Genomic DNA, 22,037 nt, shown 5'->3' with positions numbered 1-22,037 from the left:
CTCTTTACATGTCTCCTTTAAATGGAGGATTATTAAGGGCATCTGATTTATCTTTGTATGTGCCTAGCACATGGTAAGCTCTCAAGTAAGTGTTCGCTGAATAAAGAAAAGACACCTTCCCATTGCTGCACTTGGACCCTACCTGCTTTTACTGCATTCTATGAAATATGACATTTCACCAACACAAACTGCTATATTCTCAATCTCCTGGCCTGACCTAAATCCTGACTCCACTGAGAACTGTTTCCTATCAACTGCTCATATTCTCCCATCAATCTCTCAGTGTGTTTCTGTCCCAGGCAAAGGAGTAGGGCTAGAGTGGTACAGGTAAGCCTGCCAATCTCCTAACTCCCCAAGGCGGCATCCAGACCTTCCATCCTCCTATTGACTGCTGCTTCTAATGCTCTCACAACTACTGCAATACACAATCAGCACTGCTAACTCGTGAAAAAAGGAAAAAACCTCGCATTGTCAAAAGCCATGTTTTAAAAATACTTATTTCAATGGGAGGGAAGGGGGTTTAGTGCTAAAGTTTCAGGGTTTTTTTTCCTGAAGAAAGTTCAATAATGAGGATTTTTATGGTTATCAGAGAATAGCTACATAGCCTAAACGTCACTGAAAAATGCACCATTTTATTACGTCTAGCTCTTGCCCACATAACGGCTTTCTTTTCCTATCACACCAGCACATCATTAGCACTGCTCCTTATACAATCACCTCACCATCATTATCCCACTATTATTAGGACACACCAAGTTTCTTCTTTCCAAAGCAAGACCACCACCAGTCCCTGAAATACAAATCTATTCAATGAATCAATCCATCTCCTGATGTCCAAGTTGCTGTATGGAAACCTCACAGTATCACAAGTGAAGAACAGCAACAATCTTCCTAGCAAACTATTTGTACTATGTGCCACAGATGTTTGACATGCATTTCACTATTCCTCACAGCAATTCTTCTTGGCAGACACAGTTACCATCGTCTTAACTGTACAGATGGGAGAATGCTCAGTAAAATTAAGTAATTTGTTCAGGTCACCAAGCTGGGAAGGATTGCAATCAGTCTTTAGTTGCCACAGTTTCTACTCTCAAACACTCTCTTTCACTCCATCTACTTTTCCTGTTATTGCCACCTACTCATCTTTTGGTTACTGTCACCTTTCACGATCGATGGCAACTAGTTCAGGGTTTTTCTCTTTCCTCCAAATTCTATTATCATCCCAGCCACATCAAGGTCCATGCACACAATACCCCCGCCTGGGAGTTTTACAGCCTCCTCAACTAACGGGAACTTCGCTGCCTGCCTCACTAGGCTCTCCCACCCGAGGGCAGCACCTCAGGTCCTACCTAGGTCAAACCAGTTTTTAAATCTTTGATACTCTTATTAGCTCCTCTCTGACCAAGCCAAGAGTCATTACGGCTCATGTCTTCCTGATTTCCTACCACAGGCATTCTTCAACTTCATCAGGAACTCTTCATTTCTCACCCATCTGACTCCTCCATTCTCATTCACTTTCGGTTTCCTATGACTTGGTTTCCAATTCTACCATTCAAGGGAAACTTTCATTAAGATCATTAATGACCTTCCACAAAAAACTGGTTATCTATAATGTCTAGAACCTGACCTATTCTGCATAAATATTCTGCATAAATATTTCCAGAGTTTAAAAAATTTAACTCCAAAAGTGAACAATGACCAGAAAAAAGACACTGGAGCACCCGAACTATAGCACGTAATATGAGGTATATGCTAAACTCACTTGTCTCACAAACTTTTTTGGCGTAAAATACAGAAAGAGCCAAGAACTGTCACAGCCCACGCATCATGCCGTCAATTACAATACAATTAATGCGCTCATACCTGGCAGACTGATACTGGTCATTCAAGCCTGGCAAATCTCACTGATACCACACACAGCACCAATTGTACTGTAATTACGACATTGGGGTAATTTTTATTTTCTATTTTGTTTTTAACTAGAGAGGCAATGTGACAAAGTGGTTAAGAACATGGACTCTGTAGCCAAGACTCTCGGCTTGAATCCTGGCTCTCGTTTCCTTGCATGTGCGATCTTGGGCAAGTTACTGAACCTCTCTGTGCTTCCTCTGTGTTTGTCAAATGGGGATAACAATACTACCTACCTGAATAATCAGTTAACACATGTAAAGTGCTTAGAAGAGTACCAGGTATAGGAGAAATGCTATAAATACCAGCTATCTTTAACCTTCATGTTAGGTGAGTATTTTTTAAATCCACTGTTTGGATGCTTCCAGCTAAACAGTCTACCTTAATTGCTAAATCCAAAGAGCACTTTGCAGCTTACAACTTACTTGACGCTGTGGACCACTTCCTCCTGGTCCTCCTCAGAACTCTTCATTTGGACTCCAAAGACCATCTTCTCTGGTTCTCCTCCTATTCGTCTGGCTGCTCTTCCTCAGTTTCCTTCATGGGCTCTTCTTCTGCATTCCCCGCCACCCAATGTCAACTCTCTTTTCTTCTCACTCTTACTCTCTCCTTGGGTGAATCTACCCACCACACCCATGGCTTAACACAGCGCTTTCTGAACCTTCGTCATTATCGCTTCACCATGATGTTTGCCATTTCCAGGTATCGCATAGATTTTCAGTTTCTATTTCCCTTTTATTGAGCTCACTTGGCCTAAGTGATGATGTCCATGATTACCAAAGGTTAGATGTGCAAATTATGTTTCTCATAAACATTAAATTTCTATCTACTAAAATTTTTTCCAGTGTTTATCTATGTACCAGCTTAAATTCTCTCAAATGCACTGCAGTAAACAATGGCTTCCAAACTTTCAAATGATGAAGACTCCCAAATCTTTCCAGGCAGGGTTGTATCACTTGACTTCTAGACCCTCCCTGTCAATCCCTGTCAACTTCTACAGGATCTTAACCAAGATGTCCCACAAGCCCCTCAGAATCAGTAAGTTCAAAAACAAACATCTTTTTCCTCAAAGACAAACAAATGAAACCGAGTTCTTTCCTCTTTCTGTATGCTGTTTATCATAAGTGTTCTACATGCCATTTTACTACCTAAACCTAAACCCTGGGAGTCAACCTAGACTCCCCAGTCTCCTTCAACATTTCTGTCCAACTGACCACTAACTCTTGTCATTTCCGCTTCCCTAAGAAATCTAAAATTAGCACACTATACTTCTTCATGCCCAGTATCACGGCCTTCATCGTTTCTCCTCTGAACCAATGTAACAAGCAGTCTCCTCCGGTCAGGCTTGCCTTCAATCTCGGCACCCTCTAAAACTGATCATATCACTATACTGCTTAAAACCATGCAACAGCTTCCCTTCCGTTTCAGAATGAAGTCCAACTTCCCTAATATAAGCATAGAAGATGTTGCTCCTGCTTTTATCCCCAGTCACTCCACGACACACAACCTGGGAGTCAGTCACACCCAACTGCTTGTCGTTCCTAAACAAAACTTATTCTGCAACCACCTAATGCCTATCAGTCCCTAATACCCAATTCCAGGAAACATTTCCTGATCTTCTCACTACCATCAAGTTTATTTTTGTACCTCTTCTCTGTAAACAAGACCCCCTTGCCCATGTCTCTGATAGCAGTTTTCACACAGTTTAATCATCACAGGTTTATCTCTGTAGGGTCACTTTGGATCCAGAGGATATATTGTGTAATCTGCTTGTCATCTGTACTGCTATTCACTGAACAGTTTTCTTTAGGATAATTCAAATTTTAACTTAGATGTAAACTAGTTTTAACAGAAATGTTGATATCACCAAGAATCCTTGTTTGGTACCACAAAACTTTTTCTAATACAAACAAAAATAAATATGCTACTAAAATATTAAAATAAAGAACTTCTGATCTCATCAGTTATGGTGAACTAGATACTCTGGGGGAATGTACTGTTGGGAGAAAAAAAGATAGATCCTAGATTTTTAAAAAACACTTTTTGGATGTTTTTGCTGAGATCACAGAAATGGGAAAATTTGAAGCCACGCTCTCCACGCAAAAGCAACAAACCTTGAGCTAGAAATTAAACTTGGCTACAGTTTAGAGCCATAAATAGTAGTGCCAAGAGCAGTAGTACGATCAAGACACAGAGCACTGAGCCAGAAACAAAATATAGGAACTGAAAAGAGATCCCAGTTAAACTTCCTGGCTCCCAGACAAATTTAATAAAAATGCATTCAGAAACAAAGCATCCCCAAATTAGACTCTCAAGATTCCCACAAAGATCAATCAAACAGAAGTTCATAATCGATGATCACCAAACACAGGAGGTGACTGCTACATTGAGGGAGAGACAACAACAACAACAAAATAGCAATAAATGTAGACATCCCTCTTCCGAGGGATATCAGACATTAGGAATGCCTGATACAGTGTACAGAATACCTAGAGAGTCACAAAAATCACCAAATAACATGAGAAGAGGAAGAATCACTGGGCATACCAAAAGAGAACCAAGCAGAACTTTTAGAAATTAAAAATGTAATTGTTAAAAGAAAAAAAAAGACGGGATGAGTTACAGAGGATATTAGGCATAGTTGAAGAGAAAATCGGTGAACTAAAATATATGCCTTATGAAATTACCCAGCACTGTAAATTCTGGTAAAGAGAAACAAAGAGATAAAAAATATGAAAGATAAAGAATAAGTGATCTGGAAACAGTTTAGTACATATATATATATATATATATATATACAGTTAAAGTTCCAGCAGCAGAGAAGAGATTAATGAGATATAATATTTAGAGAATACAGGATTCAGAAACTTCTAGATCTCATGGAAGGCAAAATGCAGAATCATGAAACACATGCATCCGAAATAGGCTAAATATAATCCCTATCAAGACTTAGAAGTGAAATGATGTAACACCAAAGTCAGAAAATCCAATGTAACTAAAAGAAAAAAGATATTTTCTTCAAAAAAGCATAAAACTGGCAGCTTTTCAAAAAAGCATAAAACTTTGTATAAGCCATAGAATAGTATCTCTATCCTGACAGAAAACACATCAGCCTACAATTATACATCCATCATAATGATCTGTTAAGAACAAACGTAAAATAAAAATACTTTAAGACTTGTTTTTATTATCCAAAACTGAGCCAACCAACTAAGACACTCGGGACCTACCAATTACAAGACGGAGATTGCCTGGTGTGATTAAAAAAAAATCCAGTAATATGTTCCTTATAAGAGACACTTAAAATGTAAGGTCACTAGAAAAATCAAAGCAAAATGAAGGAAAAGAATATTCCAGGAGAAGTAACACCAAAAGAAAGATGGAATCAGACCAAAAACCTCTAAAACAAAGAAGCGAGCTTAGAGAAAAATCACAATACAGTAAAAGTTCGACCCACTAGGAAAATAATGTTAAGCTTGCATGTAGCTAATAAAAGTCTCAAAATACAGAAGAACAAAAATTGTTATAACTAACTACAGGAAATCTGTTAGAAAGTAGTAATGGTAGGATATTGCAACATACTTCTCTCAGTTAATGACAGGATAAACCAAAATTAATTCTAAGAATAGAGACTGTTAGAACAACACAATTAACAAGCTCTACCTATTAGACTCTTAACAATTACAGAATATATACTCTTCACAAGTATACACAGAACAATTCTAATAATTCACAATGTACAAGGCTACAAAGCAAGGGCAAAAAAGGAAGGATAAAAAGATTTAAATATTTTCTGGCAAACACAATTTAAAAATCAATAATTAAAAGAAAATATAGACACATTTGAAAATTTTTAAATGTCAAAGTAACTCGTAAGTCAAAGAAAAAAACTAGAAATTTAAAAAATACTTAGATTTTAAAGTTAACGAAGACACTATAAATCAAAACTATGCTAGATAAAGCAAAAATGAACTTTGAGGAAGTTTATTTCCTAGTGTAAGCCTTACATGCTTACACTAGGGAATAAGAATGGCTGAAAATTAATGTTAAGCATGTAATTTAAGTGAGAAAAATAGTAAAATGATAAACTGAAAGAAAGTAAAAGGAAATAATAAAAGAGAAAAAAGATCAATGTGATAAAAAACAAATAATAGGTCAAATTAGGCCAAAAGTTAATTCTCTGCCAAGATTTTAAAAATGGACAAACTTTTAGCAAGACTGATCAAGAAAGAGAAGTTTGACATAAAGAATATTCAAAACGAGAAAAGGGAACACACACACAGATAAAACAGAGATTAAAAACAGAATTAATACCATACCATGAGCTGTGGCTCATGCCTGTAATCCCAGCACTTTGGGAGGCCAAGGTGGGCAGACCACTTAAGGTCAGGAGTTCGCAAGCAGCATGGCCAACATGGTGAAACTCCATCTCTACTAAAAATACAAAAAAATTAGCCAGGCATGGTGGCCCTTGCTTGTAATCCTAGCTACTCAGGAGGCTGAGTCAAGAGAATCGCTTGAACCCAGGAGGTGGAGGCTGCAGGAGCTGAGATCATGCCATTGCACTAATCCAGCCTGGGCAACAGAGAGAGACTCCCCCTCAATAAACAACAAAAACATACCATAAACTTGATGTGAAGAACTTAAAAATTCTGATGAAAGGACAGATTTCTAAAACTTACCAAAACTGACTAAAAGAAATAGAATACCTGAACAGTCCTGTGACTATTCAACTGCTAATTACTTCTAAAACTCCAAGAAGAAAATAAATGACCTTATAGTTAAGTTCCACCAAGCTCTTAAAAGACAAATCACTCCAATCCAAACATCTCCCAGGGAACAGAAAAAGAGAAACTACCCTCTAACTTATGGTATAAAGTCTGTGTAATTTTAATACCAAAGTCAGATAAGACAGCCAATAAAGAAAAATGAGACGTGAGTCTATTCATAAACAGACACGAAAATCTAAATAAAACATGAGCAAACTCAATTCAGTAATTCATTTAAAAAAAACTATAAAGACCATTCTTATCTCAAGAAAGAATGAAAAAGAAAACAAAGAGTTTTAAATCTGTAAAATGGAATTCATTACATTTAACAGATTAAAGGAGAAAAGACACAAGATATTCTCAACAAATGTATTCCCTAACTTAATCAAAGGTATCTACAAAAATTAATAGCAAATGTTATTCTCAGCAGAGAAATATTCTCTTTAAAATTGAGAGCAAGACCTCTAGGCCCACTATAATCACTTTTAATGAATAAACCTAATCACTTCCATTGAACATAACTAGCTTAAAAGCAAAAATAACTAGAATTGATGAACCACAACTGTCAGTATTTGCAAATGATATAATTATCCACATAGAAAATCCAAAGGGATTTCAGAAAAAATATTAGAAGTAGTAAGTTTATCAAGTGGATAACTAAAGGTCAATATTTTTTAAATTTCATTAAATTTCTATTTACTAACAATAAATAAGTTAAAACAAAATCTTTAAGAATATCACCATTTATAACAGCAACAAAAACAATAACATCAGACTTAACACATAAAAAGTAGGAGATTTCTACGGAGAAAACTATAAAACTATACTAAAACCTTACATAAATAGAGATACATACCATATTCTTAGATAAAGACGATCAAAATCTTAAAGATTTCTATTCTCCCTCAAACTGATTCAATTAATTGTAACAATCGGATTCTTAAGAACAAATGACCAAAAACAGCTGAGATTGATGTCCTCCTCAGATACCAAGATTTCAAGTAAAACTATAATATTAATAATTAACACAGTGTGGTATGAACACAGCGACAGACAAGGTGACAAGTGACACAGACAGGCCAGAAACAGACCCATGCAGGTAGTAACTAACCATGTAAAAGAGATAGCATAGCAGATCAGCGGTGAACAGAGGCCAATTCAATACACTGAACCACACAGGAGAAAAAAAATGAATGTGGATCACTATCTCACAAACTACACAAAAATCAATGCCCAATGAATTATGAACTTAAATGTGAAAGACATCATTTTAAAACTTCTAAAAAGAAACAGAGGAATGTCTTTATAAGCCCAGGGCAAGAAAGGTTCCAGTTAGATTATGATAAAATTAAGAACTTCTGTTCTCCAAATATACCGTGAAGAGTGAAAAGACAGGCCACAAACCAGAAGATATTTACAATGCACATAAGCAATGTTACCAGTTTATCAATTTTAAAAGAGAACCCATCAGAACAAAGAGTAAAAATATGACCAGGTATTTCATAAAAAGGAAACAAAGATGGTTCATAAACATACAAAAGATGCTCAACCTCATTAATAACAAAAAATCCAAATTAAAACCACAAGGATGCATCATTTCATACCCATTCCATTGGTAAATATTAAGTCTGACAATAAGAAGTGTGGAGAGGTTGTAGAGCAACTGTAACTCTTACACACTGTTGATCAAAGCATATAAACAGACAAAAGTGCTGGCCAAAGTACAAACTGTTAACAACCACTTCAGAAAGCAATCTGACAATATTTTGTAAAGCTGGTCATTCATACTCCTGACCTAGCCATCCCACTGTTAGCAAACAGCTTACCATGGTAATATGCCGGTACTTCTTTCCTCTTTTCTTCCCCCCACTGAACAAATTCACATGGTGGTATTCAATCTTTTTTTTTTTTTCTTGCCCACAAACCAGCAAAAGTGCTTTTTTAAAATTATATACCCTTTACCTATTAAGATGAAATCTAAAAACTATCACCATAAGTTTAAATAATTGCAAAGAGTGAACTTCTAGAATATCACAGTAACATTTTAGAGTTACGTGATATTCACATCATATAACAAGCTGATTCTTGTTATCTCATTATTTTAAATGTATATTATACATTATTTTAAATGTCTATTATAATTATTACTAGCATATGGTTGGTCAAAAAATATACCCTGATAACATAAAAAATGAAACTTTATTGGAAATGTAACTCTTGAGTAAACGGATGGGGAAGTGCCAGAATTAAAAGAGGCTTTCCCTAACACCATAGCAGTATTTTAAATTATCCCTTTGTAGGCTGGGCACAGTGGCTCACACCTGTAATCCCAGCACTTTGGGAGCCGAGGTGGGTGCATCACCTGAGGGCAGGAGTTCAAGACCAGCCTGGCCAACATGGTGAAACCCCATCTCTACTAAAATACAAAAAATTAGCCAGGTGTGGTGGCGAGCCCCTGGAATCCCAGCTACTCAGGAGGCTGAGGCAGGAGAATTTCTTGAACCCAGGAGGCAGAGGTTGTAGTGAGCCGAGATCACCCCATTACACTCCAGCCTGGGCAAAAAGAGCAAAACTCCACTAAAAAAAAAATTATATATATATATATCTTTATTTTCCCACTTAGGGCAATGTCATAGTAAGATTCCACAAGGACCTATGGTTTGCCTTTCTTAGGTAAAGTGCAATGTTAGAAACATAAGGTGAGAAAGTAGCACCAGCAGGAGGCCTCAGGCATTACCAATTTTAGGAAAGAGTATCTATGGAATGTAATGATCTAGAAATTGATTTATTAACATCATTTGCACCCACAAACTCCTTAGCAAATTTTCATTACTCTTCTGGGGGGTCATATACCGCAGTGTGAAAATTAGAGAAATTCTTACAACTGTGAACCAAAAAGTATGTACAAGAATCTTCATAACAGCAAAACCTAGAAACGACCAAAATGTCCATCAACAGAAGAATGCATACACTGTGTTATATTCACACATGGAATATTACACAGCAGTGAAAATCAATGACTTATATCTATACCCAATATTAGCGACTCAGAAACATAATATGAAGTGAAATAAGCAAGTCCCAGAAAACTATACCCAGTATGATTCTTTTTCCACTCAAAAAACAGAAACCATACAATACATTTTTGAAGGATATATACATATCTGATAAAATTATTTTTAAAAACAAGACATAATATACACAATTCAGAATAGTAGTCACCTCTGGAAGTAAACACATTCAATATTGGTCATTTTGATTCTTGGATTGAGTGGTAAATTCATAGGTGTTCATTTTATTGTTTTCCTATACAGCTTGAATATGTGTTACATATATTTTGAATTTATCAAATACTACAATAAAATGGAAAATAAATTTTTTAAACATTCATCATATGAAAAAATATACTTTTAATTAAATCACCTCACCTGCCACTAAAGAGGTACATATTTAACATATCATGGAAATTCTATCTATACATCAACCATAGGAACTGACATACATTAGGTATACATAAATATTCATTGGAATTAATCTTATGAGAACCAAAAGAGATAAAGACTAAGCCAATTAGCTGTGAGAGATAATTCCATAGGCTGACACAGGGCTACAAGATAAGCCAAAGTAGCTACAAGCAAATTTAGCAGCAAGCAAAAGTCATAAGGAAGCTGGTCAGGAAAGAGACGGCAAAAATGTTAAGTCTAATAACATAAAGTGTTAGCAGGATTGTGAGGAAATGATGTCCTCACTCAATACCAGTGACAGCGAAAATTGGTACAACCACTTTGAGAGCTTCTGTGACATTTGGTTAAGTTGAAGATGCACATGCCCTACAGTCCAGCCAATCTACTACTGAGGTGTATTTCCTATGGAAACTTCCAAATGTGTGCACAAGCAGACAAGTACAAAGATATTTATTGCAGGACTGTTTTTAAGAGTCAAAAACTGAACCAAGTTCAAGGTCTATCAACAGGGGAATGTATAAATAAATACGGTATATTCATACAATGCGATTCTACAGCAGCAATTAAAATGAATGAACCAAAGATAATATACTTATTCAATTTGTTCATATACGAATCTCAAAATATGATGCTGAGCAAAAAAAAAAAAAAAAAAAAAGCAAGTTGCACAAAGGCACGTATATTTTAATACCATTAAAGTTTAAAAACAAACAATAGTATAGTGTGTGGATTCACCGTGATCAAAGTATAAAATACGCAAAGGAAAGATATACACAAACCTGAACGCAGAGGCTATCTCTAGAAAAGGAGGGGGAGGAACTGAGAGCAATTTTCTTTCTTTAAAGAAAAACGAATATCTGAAGTAAATTTGGCAAAATATTAAATAATCACGTCTGTAAAATCTGAGTCATGGATTGGTTAGCTCCCCCCCCGTATTTCATATTTGAAATATTCCAAAAATTAAAAGAAAAAAAGTAAAATTAGACAATAAGAAAATTGGGCAGAACAGACAGAAAGACAACAAAACGCAGCACTTGAGCGCAGAGCACGAAAGCTTGAGCAAACGCAGCAATAGCTGGGTCCCTAATGGGTTTGAAATTTCTTACCCTAGGTATCCTTACAATAATCCCATTTTCCTTAGGATAAATCGCAAATTACTTGCAACAAAAAAAAAAATGTCCTAACTCGAGTCACAGTTACAGGGAAATGGCTCCCTCTGGAGGAGTAAAATCTGTAAAATTTCTACCTTGTTTCCCTCGCCATGATATTGGGCAAAACAGAAAGAGATTTAGGTGAATACCATAAAATACTCCATGAACCATTAGATATCATCAAGAACGCCCAAGGATGGCATAGCCCGGTAGGCGTGTGCATATATTTTGAAAGGCCTGTGCAACTGAGAGGCTTTTGGCGTCCAGGGCGCCTCTGGAAAAGGCATGACGCACTGGTACCAACCCAAATTCGCCTACGTCTCAGCTCCATTTTTTATCTTTGATCAGCTTATTCTGTCCTCTGAACAGGCCACACTGACAGCGTCAACACTGCGGAGCAGGGGGCCAGACTCGATCTTGTCCTCCCCCTGCCCGTTAGCGTCTGTCGGGGGAGGATACTCAAAGAGGCGCGGGGGCGAGGGGAGCGCCGGGGTTACCCCCCCCCGCGTCCGTTCCGTGGGAACAGGCCCTGAACTGGACTGCCAGTTCCCACGAAAACAGGTGGCAACAAAGTGGTGAACACACGCACACAGAGCAAGGGGTGCGCATGAACGTTCACGAACACGCACCAGCGAAACCTGCACACAAAAGATACGCACTCGACAGGACTAAACGCGCACACAAGAGATCACGCACTCGACAGGACCCATGCGCAGACACTCTGGGGACACTCGGGGACACGCACCTCGCGCAAGCGAGGCTCTAGGCGGGGGTCGCGATCGCAGGAGGCGCGGCCACGCGCGCTGGGGGACGCGCAGCCCACAGACCAGAGCAGTGACACAAAGGGGGGCCCCCCGCAGAGGCCGAGAGCGCCTACGCAGCCGCCAGGGAGCACGGACACCGACACAAAGGGGGCCACATGGCGACACGCGAGCGTGGGCCCCTGCACCCATAGGGGATGTCAGCCACGCACCGGCCGACGCACGGGCAGGGGAGATGCGCACAAAGGGAGTACTCCCACCCTCGCCCTGGCATCGCAGGGCCTCGCTCGCGAAGGGGGCACCAGACCAAGGGGAAAAACCCACTGGGGCAGGCAATGGCGGCCACACCCCCTCATCTCGCGGGACCCCAGCCCACGCAAACACAGCAGGCACGGCAGCGAGGGACGCGGGGCGACGCGCACACACCCACACTCACCACACACCCACAGAGGGGGTGTGGAAGACCCCGCTCCCCCGGCATCTCGGCTGCAGCAGGACAAGTTGACACATCCGGGAGCCCTGCCGCACGCTGGATGTGCACTCACCGGGGCCCGCCGCCCGCGAGCCTCGACGCGGGCCGGCGCCACCGCCGCAGCCGCCGCCGCCGCCGCCACCTCCGGCCCTCCAAGTCAGCTGACAGCTGGAGGGAGCGAGCGGAGGCGCTAAAGGCAGGTGCGTCACGTGGGCTAGCAGCGCGCAGGCGCAGTAGCGCTGCACCGCCCCCTCCTTCGTCGCCGCGAGCCAAACGGATCCCGCGGGCCCCCGCGCTCTCTGGCTCCTACCCGAGGAGGGTCGTCGTGCGCCTGCGCCAGGGTGGGAGCGCCGTCGCTAGGCCTTTCACTCAGTTTTTTGTCTTTCCGCCCCCACTGCGGCTACCAAGTCGGCGCCTGCGCAGAGATCTCAGCGCTGAGGCGGCAGAGGTGTCGGGCGGGGCCTGGGTGGGCGTATGAAAGACCCCAGGTCGAGGCCCCCGGTATATCCCAGCTCGAAAGAGAAACAGAAGCCCCCATGAGTGGACAGGGCCCGGGGCCTGGGTGCCGTGACCTAGTAGGCCCGCGTGCTCGTGGGCGCCGCGGGAGCGTTGTTCTCCGCTCTCCCCTCCCTTCCCGCGGGAAGGCCACGCTCGCAGAGCTGGAGCGCGCGTCTATTATCCCATTCCCCTCTCCCTGCCCTATCCCGCGCCGCCCCTTCTGCGGGGCACGCGCCAGCCTGGGTCCCTGTGTGCGCGCGAGGTGGGGGCGCGGGTTGCGGGCGGGCACCGTCCCCGCTGCGAAGCGCTGGGGCGAGATTGGCCCACTGGTGCGGAGGAGCACGTCGCTGACGGCTAACTGTGTTCCTTTTCCGCAGATTGTCTAAAGCCCTAGGAAAAATGGTGGAAAATTCACCGTCGCCATTGCCAGAAAGAGCGATTTATGGCTTTGTTCTTTTCTTAGGCTCCCAATTTGTCTTCAGTAAGTACTTTCCCGATGGATGGCCAGGGGCTTTTTCTGGCATTCAGTGACAAGGGAAGAATGCATTGGTTAGACTGTGCACACACCAACTGTTGATTCTTTCTCCCTATGTCTCTTTTTAAGAAAATCAGAAGGGAGCTCGTGTTTGTTGAGTGTTGTACGCCAGCACTAGCCTAGGTGGTTTTAGTCTCTACAAATATTTATACAGCACCAGACACGATGGCAGAGTGAATAAAGCCTGGTCCCTGCCCTGAAGGAGGTAGTGGTCTTGTGGAGGAGACAGATAAGTAAATCTACAGTTAATGCTCAGTGTGACGAGTGTCAGGGGAGCACAGCGGAGAGACATTGAAACCAGACTGGAAAGTCAAGGCTTTCATCCCCCCACCCCCACCCAGACACTGATGCTGAGTAGGAGGGAGGGGAGAAGTGGAAAGGCTGTGAGAGGATTTGGACATGAGGACCTTGATACGGCTCCAGTGTGCCCTGTGGGATCTGAGGAACAAGAGGTGTAGGCCAGAGAAGTTCGGTTGAAAGGTGGATTCTTTGCATCCTGCATCTCCCTTAATCCCCATAACTGTCCATTTAGGGATAAGGAGGGTGACGCTCACTGAGACACTAATATGCCCAGTCACACAAGTGAGTAAGCAAGCCCCAAGTCTCTCCCCAAAAGGATTTGGGAATTATGAGGCACGCAAGAGAGAGGAAATTGAGTGTCCCTGAGCCAACGTTCTGGAACTCTTTGGAAACCAGGAAAGTAGAAGAGGGGTAGTACTTCTGAACCCTAACTGAACTATGTCAGCCTGTACCATCGGTACAACTTGCCGACAATGAAATGGCCAGGCTGTTAGAACTGAAGTGAAAAAGTTACAGCTGAGTTCAAATTCTGACTCCACAGGTGAGCCATGTGAGCTGGCAGCCTCAGGTTCCCTACCTGTAAAAGGTAATGATAATTATGGTTCTTAAATGCTTATGACGCATGAAACAACCCTATGGGGGAGTTTCTGTTGTTATTGTCCTCACTTTAGAGATGAACATACTGGGTTTCAGTAATTTGCCCTAGGTTGCAAAGCTGCTAAATGATAAGCCTCTAAATTTGAACCCAAATACACTGGCTGACTTCACTCTGCTCCCTCTTCTGACTGTTGCTAGGATTAGCGGGTAATTTATGTAAAACACGTAAAACAATGCCTAGAAACAGTTACGTGCTAATAAATGTTAGCTACTCATGTTATTGTTAGCACTTTTGTAAATCCTTGTTTAAAGAGAGTCTCAAAGATTAGAAGCTATATGAGTAAATAAAAGCAATCACTTTAAGACTTAAATTCTGGCCGGGTACAGTGGCTCACGCATGTAATCCCAGCACTTTGGGAGGCTGAGGCCGGCCGGTTACCTGAGGTCAGGAGTTCGAGACCATCCTGACCAACATGGAGAAACCCCGTCTCTACTAAAGTAGCAAAATTAGCCAGGTGTGCTGGCACGTGCCTGTAGTCCCGGCTATTTGGGAGGCTGAGACAGGAGAATTGCTTGAACCTGGGAGGTGGAGGTTGTGGTGAGCCGAGATCTCACCATTGCATTCCACCCTGGGCAACAAGAGTGAAACTTCATCTCAAAAAAAAAAAAAAAAAGACTTAAATTTCATGATATCCACAACCAAAAATTAACTCAAGTATTTATTGAGTGCTTACCATGTGCCAGGCACTGTTACAGGCCAGGAAGGACCAAAACAGTCCAAAATGCCCTGCTTTCATAGAGTCTTTATTCTAACGTTGTGGGGAGGTAGTCAATGGACGAATTAAATAAGAAAAACATACACAGTATCAGGTGCTCACATGTACTGTGGGGAGAAATTAAACAAGGGCAGGAGGACACTGAGTGGAAGGAGGTCCTTCTAATGTGCTTCTGTGTCATCTTTTGCTATTCATGAGCACTCATCACAATGTAGTGAAAATACCAATTTACTCTTGATTCACTACTAGACTTTGAGTTTAGGGAGCCCAGAAGCCACCTGTTTTTGATTCAGTATTGTGCCTCACACTCCTGACATACAGAATTCTGTAATACATATTTGTTAAGAAAAGAATGCATCATCACTGATGTAATAGGTAGGTAAAATTTTTCTCGGCCACTTACCTTGGGTAGGTGATGTATCCTTTCTAAGCTTCCATTTCCTCATCAGTTAAAATTGCATACTTGCCTCGGAGGATTGTCTTGGAGGATTATCTTAAATAATGTGTACAGAATACTTGGAACTGTGCTTAACCTACAGTGAGCTCTCAGAACTTAGCCGTTGTTATGGTGGGACAACAGTAATGGGTGCCACAGAGATTTGGGATTGAGGGAAATAAGATTGTACTCTGAGAGATAAGGCAGACACTCTACATGTGGTAGATTAGAACTGGGTAGGTAAATTTCTCTTTGAGCAACTAAATGTCTGTAGTTAACTTCAACCTTGTGGGGATCAAGTACTGAACACTTGCTGTACGTAAGGCAAATTGCTAGGTGATAAGGATTATAACAATTGCTGAGGCATGATTTGTATCCTTGAATTGCTTAAAATATAGAGTGAGAGTTAAGATGTTAAATGACTAATACAGTAATTATAAGAATTGTACAAACAAGGAGCTAGAAGAACTGAAAGGAGGGAAAAATGATTTCTGAGTGAATCAGGGACACTTCAAAGGAGCTTTTCTGTGTTATATGAATCTTAATAGATTAGATGTATCTCTTGCTGACTTCCTCTTTTTTATCTTTTTCTTTTCTGCAGTACTTTACCTCGTGTGGGCTTTTATTCCTGAATCTTGGCTAAACTCTTTAGGTTTAACCTATTGGCCTCAAAAGTAAGTTTAATATATTTCTTAAATGAGGATCTGATTAATGCTGTTTTGAAGAATCATATCCTTTCTTAAAACTACCCAAATCTTAAATATTCTCTTAAAATTCATGAATAGCCATATAGAAACTGAAAGCTTTTTTAAGATCGCTATTGATATATATCTAGTTAAAGATGGTGGCATGAACACACATTTATCTCCATCCATTTCCTTCAAAAATCTTGCTAAAATTCCCCTAAACCCACAGAAACAATAGGATGGCAGAAAAGAGATATCAACATTTTGGAAAGTGGATTGCGATAGGTGAGAGGTCTCTGTTTCTGCGTTTTTCACTTTGTTGAAGTAGGAGGCCAGCAAGAATATTTGTACCCTCGAACTCCCGAATAGCTCAGACATTAGAGTACTAGGTAGCTCTTTAATTCTGGGTTTTACTGAAAACATGTTTGAAGACCATGTGAAGGCTCTAGCCTTCAAATTTCCCTCCCTCAGCCCTCAAAGATGGGAGACCCACCCTGCCCTCCTCTGCAGAAAACAGGAGTTTTACTCTCTGGCAAGGTTGAGTCTCTAGCTTGGGGGCCACTTAGTCTGAGTTGGGAATGAGGCATCTTACTGAAAACGGGGGAGCAAGTGAAAATCTGCATGGCTCAATGTGAAGGTTTACCTCCTCCTCCATCTTCCCTCTCTGGGCTTCCAGGCTTATAATACCCTACTACACACAGAAAAAGACCCCAGTGAAGTGGCCAGGTCTCTTAGAGGGAGGCTCACCAGTTGACCATCCCTGCCCACATACACATAGTGCTTCCAACTCACTTGTTAGCACTTCATTTTTAAATATGAATGGACTACTCTAAGTTACCAGACATTAAAAGAAAGCCTCTAGCATGAAATGAAAAAGCAGAAAGGTAAAGGGAATTTGAAGGAAATAGAGATAATGCAGAAAACAGAAAAAAAAAAATTAACTTAAAATTCTCAAGAGGTAAGAGACTTATAACTATGAAACAAGAACAGAATGCCATGCAAAAGGAATGTTCAGGAAATTACTGTATTTGGAAATTGTAAACATTGTAGCCAAAATTAAAATTTTAATTGAAAGATTAGGAAATCAAACATAGGTAATCTCTAGAAATTAGAACAAAAAGGAAATGGAATATAGAAGAAAGTATAATGGTTAAAAATCTAACTATTAGAAGTTTCAGAAAGAGAAAATAATAGAGAACAAATCATTTCAAAAAATAATAATAATAAACCTGGGCAACATCTCAATACCCTGTTTCTACAGAAAAATTAAAAATTAGCCAGGCGTGGTGATGTGCACCTATAGTCCCAGCTACTTCCAGGGCTAAAGTGAGCTCGGGAGGTTGAGGCTACAGTGAACTGTGATCACACCATTGCACTCCAGCCTGGGTGACAGATGCTTTCTCTAAAACAAAAACAAAAACCACTCAATAAAAAATAGCACTTCGTGTACTTAATGATACTGAGAGAAATAATAGAATCTTAACAGAGAATTTGAGTCTCTGGTATTGATGGATACATGGGAAACCAAGTGAACAGACAAATGTAATTATTCAAGAAAAAACAAAACGTTGTACAAGAAAATATAGGCCGGGCACAACCATCTTGGCCAACATGATGAAACCTCATCTCTACTAAAAATATGAAAAAAAATTAGCTGGGTGTGGTGGCACATGCCTGTAGTCCCAGCTACTTGGGAGGCTAAAGCAGGAGAATCATTTGAACCCCGAAGGCAGAGGTTGCAGTGAGCCGAGATCGCGCCACTGCATTCCAGCCTGGGTAACAGAGCCAAGACTCTGTCTCAAAAAAAAAAAAAAAAAAATATATATATATATATATATATTATAATAATGCACTAAGATCCTCAGTTGCAAAATTATTTATATAATTAGCATTCTATTTCTAAAACCTGCTGCTATAGTGAGAAATTGTGGTGTAAGTATAGAAGAGGATAGGAGGACATTAATTTTTCATCTCCATATTAGGAAGCCTAGAGAAAATGTCTAATAGAAAAAAATGAAGAAACAGTAATGTAAGCATGTTATGTAGCAATGAGGAAGTAAGTACCAGAAGACAGTCCAGGGTTGGGATGGTGGATAGAGGACTGCAGCTTTTCATTATAAGCCTTGTGGAACTATTTGTCTCTTATGTGCATATATTTATAAAATTTAAATTTAAAAACTGTTGGCCTTGTGACTGACTCTTGAGAACTGCAACTTTTAAAAGTGTCTATTATGCACTTCAATATTCTCTTCTGCAGATACTGGGCAGTTGCATTACCTGTCTACCTCTTTATTGCTGTAGTAATTGGCTACGTCCTCTTGTTTGGAATTAACATGATGAGTACCTCTCCACTTGACTCCATTCATACAATCACAGGTAACTTTATATAAAAGGAAAGTGCTGGGGCAATGCAAGAGTGGAGTATTAGCACTTTTTCTCAGAAAAGCAGCAAGAACAGGCTGCAAAACACACATCAGTGGTGCAAGCATGTAATTCCACCTACTGGGAGGCTGAGGGAGGAGAATCGCTTGAACCCAGGAGGCAGAGGTTGCAGTGAGCCTAGATTGCACCTCTGCTTTCCAGCCTGGATGACAAGAGTGAAACTCCATCCAAAACACACACACACACACACATAAAAACATATATACACACACACACACACACACACACACATTGGGACAGTAAAAAGGAGCTAAGAGAAATCAGTACAAACTTATACAAAAGGAAATATTTGCATGAAGGAACTAAGTTCTGATGAATATGCACCAGCTATAGTCATGGAAGAAATAAATTCTAGTGAATTATAGCACTGGTTAGCAGGTATTTGCTCCCATAAAAGCCACAAGTATATTCAATATGTATCTATAATATGTTCACATTAACTTTGCCTGAGGGAAGCTTCTTTTATCCTGCACAGACACTGTTGATTAAGGGATAGCAAATAGTACATGCGGCCCTTGTTCAGAAAGAGGACTTTGCGCGTGTATCCTCCTCAGGATCATTGTGTACTCCTTATTCCAGTTAGTGGATAAAAGAGCCACAGTATGTTCGTGTGGTTTTATTTTTTTGAAGTTCTTTCAAGTCTAAAGATTAATATGAATCAGACTCCTGAGCTTGCTTGGATTCTAAAAAGTAAAGTATTTTTTAAGTTCCCTGGTATGATTTTTCAACTTTTCAAAACCTTTATTCATTAGCCTCTACAATGTATTTTAAAAATCGATAATATTATTTTTAAATGTCTTTCTGATACATTGCATTCCATGCATTCTTGATGGGAATTGGCAGCAAATAGACAATGGTACAAAGAGGGGAAATTGTTAAGTTTGCATGAATATTTATACCAAATGATTTAATAGTTTTGCAGTGTCAATTTAAATGCATTTTCAAGGGCTGGGTCTAATTCTGTTCCTATGAGAAATGTGCAAATGAGAGTTTAATCATCATTGTACAGTTGAATGAAATATTAATTTCTTTCCAAGTTAGAGATGAAAAAAGTTCCTTGCTGATTATGTTTTTATTTTAATTGGGACATTTCTTCCAAAGAGAAGATTTAAGTAATCATTTATGTTAAACATGTTTCTCACTATCCAGATGTCAGCCTAGTAAATTGTGTGCTGGGCTCCAGCAGACACAGAGACTGAAGAAGAAAACAGAGATTTTGCTTGGGTAAACAGAGATTTTGGTCTTTTATTACAGATAACTATGCTAAAAATCAACAGCAGAAGAAACACCAAGAGGAGGCTATTCCAGCATTAAGAGATATTTCTATTAGTGAAGTAAACCAAATGTTCTTTCTTGCAAACAAAGAACTTTACTCCAAAAACTGAATTGTATGTAACCATACTAATACCAAGAACGTATTTATTTATGAGTGTTTGCCATTATAATTTTGACCGTAAATTAATTTGACCATCTCTCTTATTAATAAAGGAGATGTAAAAAATGTAACTTGACCTTCTCTTAGATTATGTTCAATGAATATTGTAAATGTTCTCAAGTATTGTTAATGAACAGAATAAATACAATATTGCATTACCATATAGCAGACTTTAAAAAAAAAAGTGTCAGTATAATCAAGCAGTTCCTCAGAGAGACATTTATTTTGTAATTTGCAAAGGGCAATTGTCCTGAGGGGCCCAGAATTCAAACCCTTAGTTTTGGGGAACGGTACAGTTAGTGTTTATGCCATCAGATTCATGTCTAAGACACAATTATTTGTTGAGTACTCACTGTGCATCAGGTATTTTTCTAGGCACTAGGGATGAAGTAATGGTAAGATTCTCTCTCAAAGAGCTTATATTTTAGAAGCAAGGTGAGGCCAACTAAGCAAATAAACAGAAAATATAATTTGATGAGTGCTATGCAGAGAATTAAGATAATGTCTTCTAGAATGCAAAGGGATGACTAGGTCACTTTGGGTAGTCAAGGAAGGCCTCCCAGAGAGAGAGGCTGTTGGGATCTAAGTATGAAGCAGGTGAGGCAAAGACCATAGGTGAGAAGGAACTTGGTGAGTCCTAAGAACAGAAAGAAGACTGGCATTGGGCATGGAACATACCGAATCAAAGAGAATATGGTCCCAGGTGAGCCGAGAAACTGGGCCCAGATTGTAAAGGGCTTTGTAGGCCAGTGTAGGAAGTGTGGATGAAGTGTAAGTGTGATGAGTTTGAGGTAATTTAGGATCAAGCTGTTGGAGGTCTTGAAGGAGAGGAATGACGTGACCTGATTTCTGGTGTTTAAGTCGTTCTGCGTTCTGACTGGTGAATGGAGAATGGATTCAGAAGGGGAGCTGGGAAGGGGACAAGGGTATGGAAGTAAGATTATTAGGAGGCTCTTGCCTCCAGGCAAGTAATGATTGCTGCTGACACCGGAGTGGGAGTGGAGCTGGGGGAGTGGATGGCTTTCCAGCATTTTGTTGGAGAGGAGGTAGGTAACTGACTGGGTATATGGATCTGATTGTGCAGGACAGGCAAAGCTGGCTGAGAGAAACTGATCAAGGATCACTCCTAGATTTTTTTTTATTAAGGAAATGAGTAGATGTTTATGCTTTTCTTGACTCAGACAAACTTTGGGGAAGTGCAGTTGAAGGGTATAGAATTTGTATATGAAATGGCTTGAATGGCACTGCCTTATGAAAACCTGGATGTTTCTTGTATATGATAAACAAGCTTAGACAGAAATAAGGTACTGTTTAAACCATGTATGACTTAGCCGGAGTATGCCCACAATTAGCCAATGGGATCAAATTCAGATTTCTTTAGCACTCAGGGCCCTCCAACTTTTGGGGTTTCTTTGGTTTTTTTTTTTTTTAGTTGTTGTTGTTGTTTGGTTTTGGGGATGTTTTTTGAAACAGTCTCACTCTGTTCCCCAGGCTGGAGTGCAGTGATGCAACCTCAGCTCACTGCAACCTCCACCTCCCAGATTCAACCAGTTCTTCTGGCTCAGCCTCCTGAGTAGCTGGGACTACAGGTGCACACCACCGTGCCTAGCTAATTTTTATATTTTTAGTAGAGATGGTGTTTCACCATGTTTGGCCAGGCAGGTATCAAACTCCTGACTTCAAATGATCTGCCCATCTCAGCCTCCCAAAGTGCTGGGATTACAAGCATGAGCCAGTGTGCCTAGCCCCCTCCAACATTTTTTTTGTTTTTTGAGACAGAGTCTTACTCTGTCACCCAGGATGGAGT

At 40.2% G+C, this 22,037-nt stretch overlaps 2 protein-coding genes across 11 annotated transcripts in view; one reads left to right on the top strand and one right to left on the bottom strand.

Annotated features, from left to right (window-relative positions):
• Window positions 1-12,691, bottom strand: part of TTC3 (tetratricopeptide repeat domain 3) — a 123,254-nt gene extending 110,563 nt beyond the window's left edge. For all 5 annotated transcript variants that reach the window (XM_078358639.1, XM_078358640.1, XM_054248974.2 and 2 more), the window contains exon 1: window positions 12,599-12,691. The gene's annotated coding sequence lies outside the window, so the exon portion shown is untranslated. The remainder of the gene's footprint in view (window positions 1-12,598) is intronic.
• Window positions 12,692-12,783: 92 nt separating this feature from the next.
• On the top strand, window positions 12,784-20,388 carry PIGP (phosphatidylinositol glycan anchor biosynthesis class P). Of its 6 annotated transcripts, none has more exons than XM_008986665.4 (6): window positions 12,784-12,866; window positions 13,401-13,504; window positions 14,400-14,444; window positions 16,269-16,341; window positions 18,611-18,729; window positions 20,050-20,388. In XM_008986665.4, the coding sequence occupies exons 2-6, from the start codon at window positions 13,423-13,425 to the stop codon at window positions 20,178-20,180; spliced, it is 450 nt and encodes a 149-aa protein (XP_008984913.1). In that variant the 5' UTR covers window positions 12,784-12,866; window positions 13,401-13,422; the 3' UTR covers window positions 20,181-20,388. The 6 variants fall into 6 exon arrangements, with proteins under 6 accessions (XP_008984913.1, XP_008984916.1, XP_035138884.1 ...); XM_008986668.4 differs by having other exon boundaries at window positions 12,784-12,973; XM_035282993.3 differs by having other exon boundaries at window positions 12,784-12,991.
• Window positions 20,389-22,037: the final 1,649 nt, after the last annotated feature.

This window comes from Callithrix jacchus, chromosome 21 (genome assembly GCF_049354715.1).
Source record: "Callithrix jacchus isolate 240 chromosome 21, calJac240_pri, whole genome shotgun sequence".
Classification (NCBI taxonomy): Eukaryota; Metazoa; Chordata; class Mammalia; order Primates; family Cebidae; genus Callithrix; species Callithrix jacchus.
This window is presented reverse-complemented; position numbering and strand designations above follow the sequence as displayed.

What these genes read in the sequence shown, in the direction of transcription:
- PIGP (XM_008986665.4), top strand. Translation starts at nt 13,423, where the DNA reads ATGGTGGAAAATTCACCGTCGCCATTGCCAGAAAGAGCGATTTATGGC. An exon ending in AGGCTCCCAATTTGTCTTCA is followed by an intron (nt 13,505 to 14,399) that starts GTAAGTACTTTC and finishes CTGACTCCACAG; the next exon opens with GTGAGCCATGTGAGCTGGCA. An exon ending in CTCCATTCATACAATCACAG is followed by an intron (nt 18,730 to 20,049) that starts GTAACTTTATAT and finishes CTTTTATTACAG; the next exon opens with ATAACTATGCTAAAAATCAA.